This window comes from Labrus bergylta, chromosome 5 (genome assembly GCF_963930695.1).
Source record: "Labrus bergylta chromosome 5, fLabBer1.1, whole genome shotgun sequence".
Taxonomy (NCBI): Eukaryota; Metazoa; Chordata; class Actinopteri; order Labriformes; family Labridae; genus Labrus; species Labrus bergylta.
The window spans coordinates 25,450,090-25,463,445 of NC_089199.1; the positions used below are offsets into that span (position 1 = coordinate 25,450,090).

The 13,356-nt window shown below is 48.3% G+C and overlaps 1 protein-coding gene across 1 annotated transcript in view; it reads left to right on the forward strand.

The window, feature by feature from the left end:
* plekha6 (pleckstrin homology domain containing, family A member 6) overlaps positions 1 to 13,356 on the forward strand; it is a 47,818-nt gene that overhangs the window by 21,639 nt on the left and 12,823 nt on the right. Inside the window, 15 exon segments of the mRNA XM_065955286.1 lie at positions 691 to 875; positions 1,490 to 1,788; positions 1,790 to 2,060; positions 2,415 to 2,550; positions 2,553 to 2,612; positions 2,615 to 2,899; positions 3,512 to 3,595; positions 4,296 to 4,349; positions 6,638 to 6,709; positions 8,880 to 8,951; positions 9,123 to 9,203; positions 9,849 to 9,998; positions 11,043 to 11,138; positions 11,868 to 11,979; positions 12,058 to 12,197. Of these exon segments, the coding sequence (XP_065811358.1) occupies positions 691 to 875; positions 1,490 to 1,788; positions 1,790 to 2,060; positions 2,415 to 2,550; positions 2,553 to 2,612; positions 2,615 to 2,899; positions 3,512 to 3,595; positions 4,296 to 4,349; positions 6,638 to 6,709; positions 8,880 to 8,951; positions 9,123 to 9,203; positions 9,849 to 9,998; positions 11,043 to 11,138; positions 11,868 to 11,979; positions 12,058 to 12,197 (2,097 nt within the window).

Genomic DNA, 13,356 nt, shown 5'->3' on the forward strand with positions numbered 1-13,356 from the left:
CTCTCCCATTTCACTGTCTCCCCTCCTCCCCCCTGTGAGGTGATCTGCCCCCCTCACCTGCCCCCCCTGTGATGGTACAGAGTACAGCAGGTAATATATCACCTCTCTGCCTGCAGGGGGCGCTCACGCCTCCTGTTCTGCATGTGTGCATGATGGATGCTACAGCCCGGTGTTCTATGCATGTTTACACTCTGTGATTCTGTCATCATGTCACAAACAGATTCTGATTATTAGAACTGAACATCTTTGTGTCAAAATGTGGAATTTGTAAGAACTCCATCCCAGGTCTTTGTGACTCTCCTCCTGCTGCAGGCCGCTCTCGTCTCTGTGCACGTCAAAGGTGCCCCAGTCTAGCCAATCAGATAGTGTTGTGGGCGGGTGGTGAGTGAAAACAGACCCAGACAAAGACACACCTGCAGCGGAGCCAAAGAGAACATGAGAACTGAATCACAGAGACGTTAACACCAGGACGCAGCATGGAGCCAATCACATGATCATTCTGTTTTATTATGACTTCACCAAACTCAGACCGACTTTGCTTCTCTCTAGAATCACGAGCAGTGAAATCAAGTCAAAGCTTTAAACCTGTCAGAGGTTTCAAACTGGAGTTATCTTCACACTGATGTTTGTAATGATGAGCAGGTGATGATGTCACTGACTCCTCTCTCTCCTCTCTCTCTCTCCCCCCAGGTGTGGCAGGAGGAGGACGAGCAGGGTGATGAAGGTGAGGTGAATAGGTCCGTTGTGTTCTGTATGCAGGCGGAGCACGCAGGAACCAGAACCTACTTCTTCAGCAGCGACAGCCATGAGGAGCAGGAGGACTGGATCAGAGCCATGAGCCAGGCCACACAGGTTACCGTGAAAACGGAGACAAGGTAATCCCCCCCCCCCCCCCCCCCCCCCCCCCACACACACACACACACACACACACACACCCACACACACACACACACACACACACGTCGTCTGTACTACTTTGCCTCCCTCTGTCTCTGCAGAGGATGTTTTTAAATGAGACTGTGCTGCCATCTGGTGGTGCTCTTAGGTAAGACACCTTTAATAACAGCAACAGGAAAAATATTTGTTGGAGGATCACTGAAATAAAAACAGAACGTCCAGAGAGTTCAAACCAAACATTTCATGTTGTTGTTTCATCAGGATTATTTTATTGATATTATTATCAGTTTTCTCTCTTTGTTGTTGTAATACTTATTTTGACCACTAGATGCTGAAAGTGATACTGACAGCACTCACTTTCTGTTTGGTGCAAAGAGCAACCATAAAGAAGAAAGGTTGTCAAACTACAGAGAACTTAAACAGATTCCAACACGTGACAGTTTTTATTACTTTAGTTATATTTAAATGCCCCGCCCTTATGATATAAGGCTCCGCCCCTGTCCCCACAGGAAACACTGAGTGTTTGTGAAGTCCAGTTTCACGCCCCCCTCCCCCCCTTTAACAGCCTCTTCTATGATCCTTTTTTTTCTAGGACGATCTCAGACACCCCAGCTGATATCACCTCGGTAACCAAGACCCCTGACCCCCCCACACAACAGCCCCCCAATACACAGACAGACTCTGAGGCTGAACCTGAGCCTCCCCTCACTAAGACTAACGGGGTGGACTGCCAGGAAACGCCCCCACCTTCAACCCCCCGCTCAAACACTGACGGAGAAGTGGGGTGGGGGCAGGAAAGGGGGAGGATGAGGGGGGAGGCCCTGGCCCTGACACCTCCGCCCACCCGAACCACCACCCAAACGGTTGGAGCAACCATGGCTCTTCTAAAACTCTGCCCCTAACAACAGCAGCAGAATCCCCCCCTCGAGGAGCCACAGTGTACACGCCCCACCTCAGGGACACACCCCCTTTCAGGGCCACCTGGAGGGGGGTGGCAGCCCCCTACAGGACCCAAGGGACCAGCAGGAGAACGTGGTGCTGAGGCGGGGCTTCGTCCCCCGCACAGCTCCAGAGAGGGTGGCCCAGAGGAAGAGCTCCATGGCTCAGCTGCAGCAGTGGGTCAACCAAAGGAGGGGCGTGGCCTCCCAGGAGGACCTCCACAGGTACGTCAGACAGATGTTCTCTGCAGGTGTACAGGGCTGGGACTGGTACTGATCCTAGCTAACAGGTCATCAGACTTGACCTGGTACTGGTCCTAGGTAACAGGTCATCAAACTGGGACTGGTACTGATCCTAGCTAACAGGTCATCAAACTGGGACCTGGTACTGATCTTAGCTAACAGGTCATCAGACTTGGACCTGGTACTGATCCTAGCTAACAGGTCTTCAGACTGGGACCTGGTACGGATCCTAGCTAACAGGTCATCAGACTTGGACCTGGTACGGATCCTAGCTAACAGGTCATCAGACTGGGACCTGGTCCTGATCTCTTTATAACCCTCCCTCTTTGTTTTCAGCCCCTCCCGTTATTACCCTGTGGGTCGGGGGGTCCCTGCTGATTATTATGGTTTCCCTGGAGGCCCCCCCTTCATAGAGGACTACCCTCTGTACCCTCCCGGAGTCCGCCCTGACAGCATCTGCACGATGTCTGCAGTGGGGGTTACGACCGCCGCTGGACCGTGGAGGAGAAGCGTCACTCTCTGAGGACGGCCCCCACCAGCTGTACGGACCCCCCATGTCCCGGGACTCATGGGGGCCACAGTACTATGGAGGGATGGAGACGTCTATGAGGCGTCTGTCCATCCAGCCCCGGTCCAGGTCAGTCCCGCGGTCCCCATCCTCTTCTTCGGGGGGACCGTACTCTCCGGTACCACACAGCTTCGCCTCGCCAGCTAGATCGCCGTCCACCCGCTTCGACCGCTTCCAGGGCAGGATGAGGGATGACGTGATCTATGCTGATCCATCTGTGTACGGTCTGAGGAGGTCACTGAGCTCCCCCAAGGTGAGAGTGTGTGTGTGTGTGTGTGTGTGTGTGTGTGTGTGTGTGTGTATGTGTTTTCTGATCAGTTACATAATTTGATGGTTTCACTTCCATCATAATGAGATTTTCCAAACGTCGGTCTGAGAGATGAATGTTCTGTTTTCATGCTCACCTCAAGCTGTGTCCTAACAGCAAGCCAGCGGCGCTGAACAAGAGTTCATGAACCATACGGGGGCCTGAAGAGGCCAACATGACGACCTTTAACCCCTGACTCCTGTAAAAAGCAGAGATCAACACTCCCCATGTCTCATCAAGAGAACCATCGCTGTTACCTCGAGATGACAAGATAACGAAGTATTCGTACTCGTTGATTGGTGGACTGGTAGAAAACAGGAAACAGAATTAAATAAATACGTTCAGTAACAACAGCAGCGCCCTGAGTACTGGACGTGATGAACGCTGGCTCGCTCAGTTAGGACACGGTGCTCTTCTTCTAACTACGTTCATTCATGCTTTCCTCTATTCTTCCCTTCCTTCTGTCAATGTAACAATGTAAATTTCCCCGTTGTGGGATAAATAAAGTATTATCTTATCTTATCTATCTTTCCTTGTGTCCTTCCCTCCTTCCTTCAGTATGACTACCCTGGAAACAGGAGGTCCTTAAGCCAAGGATTATACTACAACTACCCCGTCTCCCCCTCCATCCACAGTAAAATGGTATGTGCTGCTGATGTGATGTCATACAGGTCACACTAGGATCAGACACACACACAAATAAACACACACACACACACAAACACACACACACATGGACACACTGTAGCTGTGGCACTTAAAGCAGCAGTCTGTGAATCTGTCTGTCCTCACCTGTCCTCACCTGTCCTCAACTGTCCTCACCTGTCCTCACCTGTACCTAACACTCTGAGACTGCTCTGCGTGTGTGTGTGTGTGTGTGTGTGTGTGTGTGTGTGTGTGTGTGAGATTTGACACTGGATCATCAGAACATCGTGCAGTACTGAAGCAGACAAACTGACTCTGCTCTCTAGCTAGTGGAGTCGCCCCCTGCTGGACATCAGAGAGAAGGCGGGTTTAAGACTCTTCTGTACTGATTAAACTTCACTCTTTATCCACTTCTTGTAGAAAGTAAACAGTAAACACTCAAGTTAAGAATCCAGCTCCATCATACTCGATCTCTGCTCTCATTGGTCACTTAATGAAACCGTCTCCAGTAGCAGAGACTTTTCCAGAGAGTGCCCAGAGGATCCAGATGTTGGTTTGAGAGTGTGTGGAGCTAATTGGTGACGAGCTGTAGCTCTGCCGTGTGATTGGTCCACTGCTTGTGGTTCTTTGCTCTATAAGCCTTCTATCCATACATCATGTGTCTGTTTCCATGTGTCACTGCTGCTGATTGGCTCAGGAGGACATGTTAGACCTACAGCTGCAACGCAACCTGGATTACTTAGACCAGCAGGTAACAGGACACACACCCGTCAACTGTTTCACCATCACACACCCGTCAACTGTTTCACCATCACACACACGTCAGCTCGTTTCACCATCACACACCCGTCAACTGTTTCACACCATCACACACCTGTCAGCTGTTTCACCATCACACACTCGTCAGCTGTTTCACCATCACACACCCGTCAACTGTTTCACCATCACACACCCGTCAACTGTTTCACACCATCACACACCTGTCAGCTGTTTCACCATCACACACTCGTCAACTGTTTCACCATCACACACTCGTCAACTGTTTCACCATCACACACACGTCAACTGTTTCACCATCACACACACGTCAACTATTTCACCATCACACACTCGTCAACTGTTTCACCATCACACACTCGTCAACTGTTTCACCATCACACACTCGTCAACTGTTTCACCATCACACACATGTCAACTGTTTCACCATCACACACTCGTCAACTGTTTCACCATCACACACTCGTCAACTGTTTCACCATCACACACGTCAACTATTTCACCATCACACACCAGTCAGCTGTTTCACACCATCACACACCCGTCAGCTGTTTAACACCATCACACACCAGTCAGCTGTTTCACACCATCACACACCCGTCAGCTGTTTCACCATCACACACACCCGTCAACTGTTGCACCATCACACACCAGTCAGCTGTTTCACACCATCACACACCCGTCAGCTGTTTAACACCATCACACACCTGTCAACTGTTTCACCATCACACACCCGTCAACTGTTTCACCATCACACAGCCGTCAACTGTTTCACACCATCACACACCTGTCAGCTGTTTCACCATCACACACTCGTCAACTGTTTCACCATCACACACTCGTCAACTGTTTCACCATCACACACACGTCAACTGTTTCACCATCACACACGTCAACTATTTCACCATCACACACCAGTCAGCTGTTTCACACCATCACACACCCGTCAGCTGTTTCACACCATCACACACCCGTCAACTGTTTCACCATCGCACACCAGTCAGCTGTTTCACACCATCACACACCCATCAGCTGTTTAACACCATCACACACCCGTCAACTGTTTCACCATCACACACCCGTCAACTGTTTCAAACCATCACACACCAGTCAGCTGTTTCACACCATCACACACCAGTCAGCTGTTTCACACCATCACACACTCGTCAACTGTTTCACCATCACACACCAGTCAGCTGTTTCACACCATCACACTTGTGAACTGTTTCACCATCACACACCCGTCAACTGTTTAACACCATCACACACCCGTCAACTGTTTCACCATCACACACACGTCAACTGTTTAACACCATCACACACCCGTCAACTGTTTAACACCATCACACACCCATCAGCTGTTTCACCATCACACACCCATCAACTGTTTAACACCATCACACACCCATCAGCTGTTTCACCATCACACACCCATCAACTGTTTAACACCATCACACACCCGTCAACTGTTTAACACCATCACACACACGTCAACTGTTTCACCATCACACACCCGTCAACTGTTTAACACCATCACACACTCGTCAACTGTTTCACCATCACACACTCGTCAAGTGTTTCACCATCACACACCCGTCAACTGTTTAACACCATCACACACTCGTCAACTGTTTCACCATCACACACCCCGTCAACTGTTTAACACCATCACACACCCGTCAGCTGTTTCACCATCACACACCCGTCAACTGTTTAACACCATCACACACCCGTCAGCTGTTTCACCATCACACACCCATCAACTGTTTAACCACCATCACACACCCGTCAACTGTTTAACACCATCACACACACGTCAACTGTTTCACCCTCACACACCCGTCAACTGTTTAACACCATCACACACTCGTCAACTGTTTCACCATCACACACCCGTCAACTGTTTAACACCATCACACACCCGTTAACTGTTTCACCATCACACACCCGTCAGCTGTTTCACCATCACACACCCGTCAGCTGTTTCACCATCACACACCCGTCAGCTGTTTTTACCGTCCTGGTTAACAGGACACCCCCACAGACTTGTAACACACCTATCAACAGTCAGTGAGATTCCCAGCCTGCACACGTGGAACACTTCAGCACAAAGTCATTACAGCGTTTAAAGGTTGAATGAGTCCACAGGATGTCCAGGATGCTTTCTTCTTCACTTTCCTTAAAACATGCTCAGGGTTAGGGTCAGTCCTGCTGTTACATCAGCGTGTTGTCAGGTGTGTGTAATGTGAACTGAATCCTCAGGTTCCAGACGGAAGTCATCTGATAACCAGAATGTTGGAGCGCTCTCCCTCAGCAGCAAAGCTCTGTGTCCAAGTAAGAGAGGGGCGAGCAAGGGAGCAACGGTACAGGGAGGCAGGCTGCAGAGAGAGAGAAAGAGATTCTCTGCTCATCATTTTTTTTAACATGAAACTGTGGTCTGAAGTCCAGTCCAGAGTCCATGTGCTGGACTGAGACAGGCTCCGACTAACCCTGATGATCAGTCTGTACCCAGCCTGCCTCTCTTCTTCAGTCTTTGTGTCGTGTGCATGATGTGGGGACTGTGATCACTGTTTTCTTCGTCTGTAGCTTGCATCACTCTGTGTTTGATTTTGTGAAGGTGTCACATCATCTCTTCATGTCTCTAAGGGTCCACGTAGATCCACCTGCAGCCAGAACCATGATGAGCTGAAGACACATTACACCTAACCCTGCAGACTGAACCTTTAGATGACCTATGAGGGCCTCACAGACCCTGATGTCCCTGTTTGCTCACAGTGCAGTCCTAAATTAATACTGAGAAGGGCCGTCTCCAGGATCTGAAAGCCATGGCTAACCCTGATATCACTATAACCACACCTCCACTACATTAACGAGTTAATGATCAACACTATCTAAAAGAAGGAGGACGGTGTGGGAGACGAGTCAGTCCATCACAAATTGCAGACAAAATAACTAAATTACCAAATTGGCAACTTTTTGCTCCTGAATGTGGTCCAGACAGTTTGAGGGAGTTTGTCTGAGATTATTTGATCTTAAAAAACAATAAATGACCCAACACTGGGTTTCTGAAACGTCTACTCTTGCCATGGGGTATTATTCTTGTTTGTGAATCCTACCAAAGTTTAAAACGATGGTATGGTGACTCTGACTTTGTTTATAATAACATAATAATAAGGTAGTAAGGGCCCCTCCTCCATTCTTCCTCCTCTATGAAGCCCCCTGGTGGTCTGTGGAGGTCCTGACATGTTTGGACCCTTGCAGACATAAGCAGATGAGATTGTTGTTTCTGTGCTCTAGTGACATATCCACTGTGGACCAAAGGTTCCAGGAAGCACAGGAGCAGGTTCTGTGTGTAATCATGAGCTGGTTGGGACGTCTGATTGGAGCCTCATCACCTCTGAAACACTCTGACTGGTCAGGTGATGATGGAGCTCACGAGCTATGGGGGGGCCACAGCAGGAGGACTTAAATGAGGGCCTTAGCCAATCCAAAGTGAATGTGTGATGTTTTAAATGTGAGGACACACGATGCAGAGGTCCACTATCTGAATGAGTTATTAAAGGAGATCTAGTCAGACATGTTGTTTGAGGACACTGTGTGTGAAATGGTTCATGTCTGCTTCCTTTACGGCTGCGTCTCAATCAGACAGACGGGCGTTTAGGGTTAGACATCACGAGTCACATGAGCTTTGTTGTGATGGGCCATCTTCAGTTTTGTAGATTTCTGCGTCAGCGTTCAGGTTTACATCTTATATCCTCCGTTATTATCGCCTCCTTCTTCCCACAGAAAGCAGACAGACGTCAAACTAACCGGACTATTTATGCAGATTGTTATGATCACAGTTAGTCCTCCAGAGTCTGTGATCAGAGCTGTATCCATAGCAACTGCCTGCTTTTCTTCGTAATGGTTTGTTCCTAACCACGGTGATCCCTTGAGGGACGGCAGACTGTTGCTGTGGGTAATCGACCAATCAGAGATCAATAAAAGAGAGATAGAAACCCTCCACCAGACAAACCCTCACTCTCCATGTAGCGTCCGTTTGACCACCAAACAAACACCTCCAGTTCATCACTGTTCATCCTGCAGAGTCGAGGACTCAGTGGATGTTTGGTGGAAACTGGACGTCACGTATCTGTTAATGCTTCCGTCTCCTGACACACATATTTCTGATTCTTCCTACTGGGACATGAAGCTCGGAGCTTCTGAGATGTTTCAGGTTCACAGAAACAAACCCAACCCTCCTCAGAGTCTTCTCGTCTGATTGTTAGCAGATGTTTGAATAATGGTAATGACCCGACATCTGCTGCAGAACAGGAGAAACCTGTGATCACAACAATGATCACTCAGTTCATTGCGACAGACTCCTTCCTTTGTTGGCAGAGGTTCCTTTATAATGAATGAAGCTGCACATTCCCAGAAGGAAGACCAACATCAGAGATCTGTGCTATCACTGGAGCAGTCAATCTCTCGCTGCTGGACCTTTATTCATTCTTTGTTTTCACAGGTGCCTCCGTTCCACGACGTCTACAGAGGAGAGCTTCACCCAACGCTGAAGCTCAACGAGATAGAAACCAGCGTAAGAGAGGCCGACAGCCAATCAGAACACACCAACACTGATTAACCCAACACACTGTTTGACTGTTTGCTGGAAGTTTAAACAGCAGCAGATGAAGACATATCTGTGTGTTTAGTGTGTAAGCATGCAGCCACACTGATTTATTGCCTCGTCTCTTACCGTCTCATATAGAAACTCCTGGGTCGACTGTGTGAGCAGAGCCGGAGCCTTAAAGACCATGAGGCTGTGGTCCACAGACTGAGGATGGACAAGGTAACTCTTCTAGACTTCACCTCATTAATGCTGTTAACAAAGAAGCCATCTGTGCTTTAATACAACCTTTAAGACAAATGGTGTCACAGCCAGCAAAGTCAATCAGAGGCTTAACGGGATATCTCCCTGAGGCCCGCTTTGAAGCCTCATCTGAGTGAATCCACGTGTCAACCTCCTAACTCCAACCCTACCAAGTTAAATATTAAAGACAAAACAGAATAATACAAACCTGCAGTCCTTCAGTCATCCACATGGCTAAAAAGTGGTCATTAAAGAAAAAAAGGAGTCCCATTCTCACCTTAAGCATAAACATGTGGGGGCGTGGCCTCTTGGACTGACAGGTGGGTGTGTTGTAGCTATTTGTCGATGAGGTTTAAGCCACACCTTAGCTCCACCTCTTTACCTGTTTCTAGATTGATCCAAAGTAAGGAAGTGTTAGCATTTCCAACATGGCGACCTCCATCAATGGGCTTCATAACTCCTCCAATCACAGATGACATCACTGATGACATTACTGATGACATCACTGATGACATCACTGACGACATCACTGACGACATTACTGACGACATCACTCATCGTCCATGTTTTAAGCCTTTTATAAAAACTTCAATGAACGCTTCCGTTTTTCCTTGTTGTTCCCAGGACAGCCTGGAGGAGGCGCTGGTGGTGACTCATCAGGAAATGGAGCTGTATCACACCCAACCTTTGGCCATGGAGAAGCTGCGGTACAAAAAGGAAACCCTGCAGAACCAGCTCATCAACATCCGAGGAGAGCTCTCGCAGGCCTCCAGTGTAAGAGTCCATGTGTTCACCATCCAACCTGTGATCAGAATGAAACTGTTGTTTTCATCTCTTCACCCTGAAAGTTTTACAGTGCGATGGGCTCAAACTTAAATCTAGCTGCTTTGCCTCGTGAGTCAGGGAGGAGGGACTGCTTCTAAACTTATTTTACTGTTTGTATTAATAAGGTAAGGGATAAGGGCAACTGAGCGACAACATCGGAAATAACGTGTGCAATCACAAGTGCTGAAAAAAGTTAAAACAACTGCATGAACATCGTATTAAACATAACAGTTAGCTAAATGACCAACTTACCAGTGCTATCAGCCCATCAGACACCCATTCTCAAAGCTGGGGGGGTTGTACATTGAACATAATGACATGGATTTATTTGGTGCCCGGACCCTCCCCCCGCCAGCCTTATAACTCCAACCTCCAGGTGGTCCAGAGTCCCAATGTTTACCCTTCCCCTTAACCCGACCCCGAGCTCCCTCAGCTCTCTCATCCCCGCTGTCAGAGTCCAAGTCACAGTCGCTTTCAATGTTATGCTTCTTTCCCCTTCAAACAAAACGTTCACTTCTTCTTCTCCTGTCAGTAATAAACCGTTCCACTGAGCGCCCCCGACAGGTCTAGGGCACTTCTGTTGAAGACTGGATTTTCAGCGTTTGTCTTAATGCTGTTTTTCTGTTGGCTTTCTCAGTGCCTTCCTTTCACCTGCAGCGCCTTTTAATCGTTGCATTTGACTTACATCTGCTTTCGATTGAATATGGGTTCTGATATTGCTCCGCTTCTCTGCCCGTTTTAAAACAGTCCAATCCAATAGAATAGAATAATCGTTATTTTATTTCTGGTTAGTTTCAGTTTTATCCTGAATCTTTGGTCTGAACTGGACTTCACTCTAACTCCCCGTACTCCTTTGCATCAATCTTAGAAAACCGGTTTGGTAGTTGAGAAATCATCAGATGTCAGCCTGAAATATAAAAAGGTTGTAATGAGAGCCTCACTTTGGAGCTTCTGTTTACCTGTGTGTTGTGTTTGTGTTGGTGCCTCCTTCAGGCTTTAACCACCACTCGTATGGAGTTTGAAGCGTTGGAGGACGAGGCCAGCGCCATTCATGGAGACCTGTGGGAGCAGCTGAATGCAGGAGGACAGGTAGAGGTAACACTCAGTGTGTTTATATGAAATTAGAAAAAGTGGGCTTTAAATTTAGCTGATCGTAGCTGAAGTGGGACTAACACATTAGAACCATTAGATGGACTTCACTATGCATGGACACACTGACTGAAGACTTTAAAGCTTGCGTGTCTGAAAAATGTTTTTAACGGGTTATGTGGCATGATTTCAAAGAAAAGCTGGTTTTGCATGTTGAAGAAGACGGGGTTCTGCATGATTTGCTTGTGTAATACATTTCATGGTGAGAGAAACTCCAACAGACCTGTCCGACATACCACCGGTGTTATGGGGTCACTAACGAGGTGCTTTGGAATGAATCCTGATGGATCTGTCCCTCATGAATAAGAACTGTTCTGAGGATCTCTTTGTCTTCAATGGACGGCCACCAGAGGACGTTTGTTTCCGTTCCATGTAGGGAGGCTTTCTTAGCACAGCAGGAATAATAAGCGTGATTCATGGATGAAGTAAAGGAAGAGGAAATGAGGTCCCCAGCTTTGTTTTTGACTTTGTGCTGCATTTGCTAGTCAAACAGCTTTTTACAGTTTTCAGGATTTTTCTGAATCTGTGAACTCTTGTGAGTCAACTCGTTGAGGCATTAAATCCTGTCGGTCATTTGGTATCTTTATGTATTGGACAGGGACTTGAACCCTTTAAACTGTTCGATAGATGGTAGTTCACCTCCTCTCTCTACATCAACTCCGTTTGCAGAGTGAGCTGGTTCGTCGGCACATCCAGAAAGAGTTTTGGCGTGTGCAGGACGTGTTAGAGGGACTGCACAAGAACAACTCGTCCAGAGGAACAGACACAGCCAAGCACAGAGGTAGCACACACCTGAGCAGGTGGAAGATGTGTGTCTGCTTTCTCATATCTGTATTCAAACTATCTCTCTCCTCCACAGTGGCCGGCGGTGCAACAGGCTCCTTTAGTACCAATAGTCCAGCCAGTCCCCTGAGCTCAGTAAGCCTCACCAGCCCGCTCAGCCCCTTCTCCCCTGTGCCCGGCTCCCAGGCCTCCCCCACCAAACAGCTGGGCCCGGAGGTAAGTACCGGACACCCCCAGCTGGGGACCAATCCCCATTCAAAACCTGCTACAAGCCCATGTTCAGACTGTAGAGCCGATCCCAGAAATCAGAAAACATCAAACCTTAAACCCCGCCCACTGTCCTGTACACTGCCTTACTTTAGGACAGACCCTCTGTATCACTGTGGACCCCCCATTGACACAGACCCTCTGTATCACTGTGGACCCCCCAGTAATACAGACCCTCTGCATCACTTTGGACCCCCCAGTAATACAGACCCTCTGCATCACTGTGGACCCCCCAGTAATACAGACCCTCTGCATCAGTGTGGACCCCCCATTGACACAGACCCTCTGCATCAGTGTGGACCCCCCATTGACACAGACCCTCTGCATCAGAGCAGACCCCCCAGCTACACAAACCCTCTGCCCACAGAGCATATAAAATACTACCCTTATGAAAGCCCTGATGACAACGTTCGCCCGCTCAGCCTCACTCTCCAGGAGGTCAGGGAGCCTTTTAGTAGACTAGACCCTGTGGTCGAGGAGGCAGACCCAAACATGACCTGCAGAGACCACACCTGTGTACTCCAGGTACAGTGTCAGGACTCAACCAATCAGCATTTAGATAGAGTCCAAGCCCTCTCTGACCTTCAGGACGTGAGCTCTTTAAACTCAGATGTTTGCGACAGAGACATAAAGATTGGTGTGAGAAAAGAGGTCTATCCAGAGACCCTAACATGTCCCCTCTCAGTAAGAAACCCGTTTAACAGACGTTTCTCTTTACCTGAATCTCAGCTCCTGCTCCTCCACGACTCCTATCACACTGATATTATATCTCTACCCTACAGCCCCCCGTCCTCGTGTTGTAGGAGCGTCAGCCCTCATCAGCTGGATCATTGGCTGCTATGTCCAGCTGGTGAAGCTGCTGCACCTCCACAGCTCTGTCACCACGTAGAGACCCATCTTTAAAGAGAATATACTGCTTAAGATGTCTCCTAATGCTACCGCTAACTAACCTTCTGCCACCAGTTATGCTCCACCCACAAAACACATCATCAATGTGTACAAAAACAAACATGGTCTTTAGCTGACTCAGCACTTCTGTTGTTCTGAAGGTGGTAGCATCCAGAGACAGTTTGGTGATAACGACCAGTGGAAACACACGTAGTGGTAC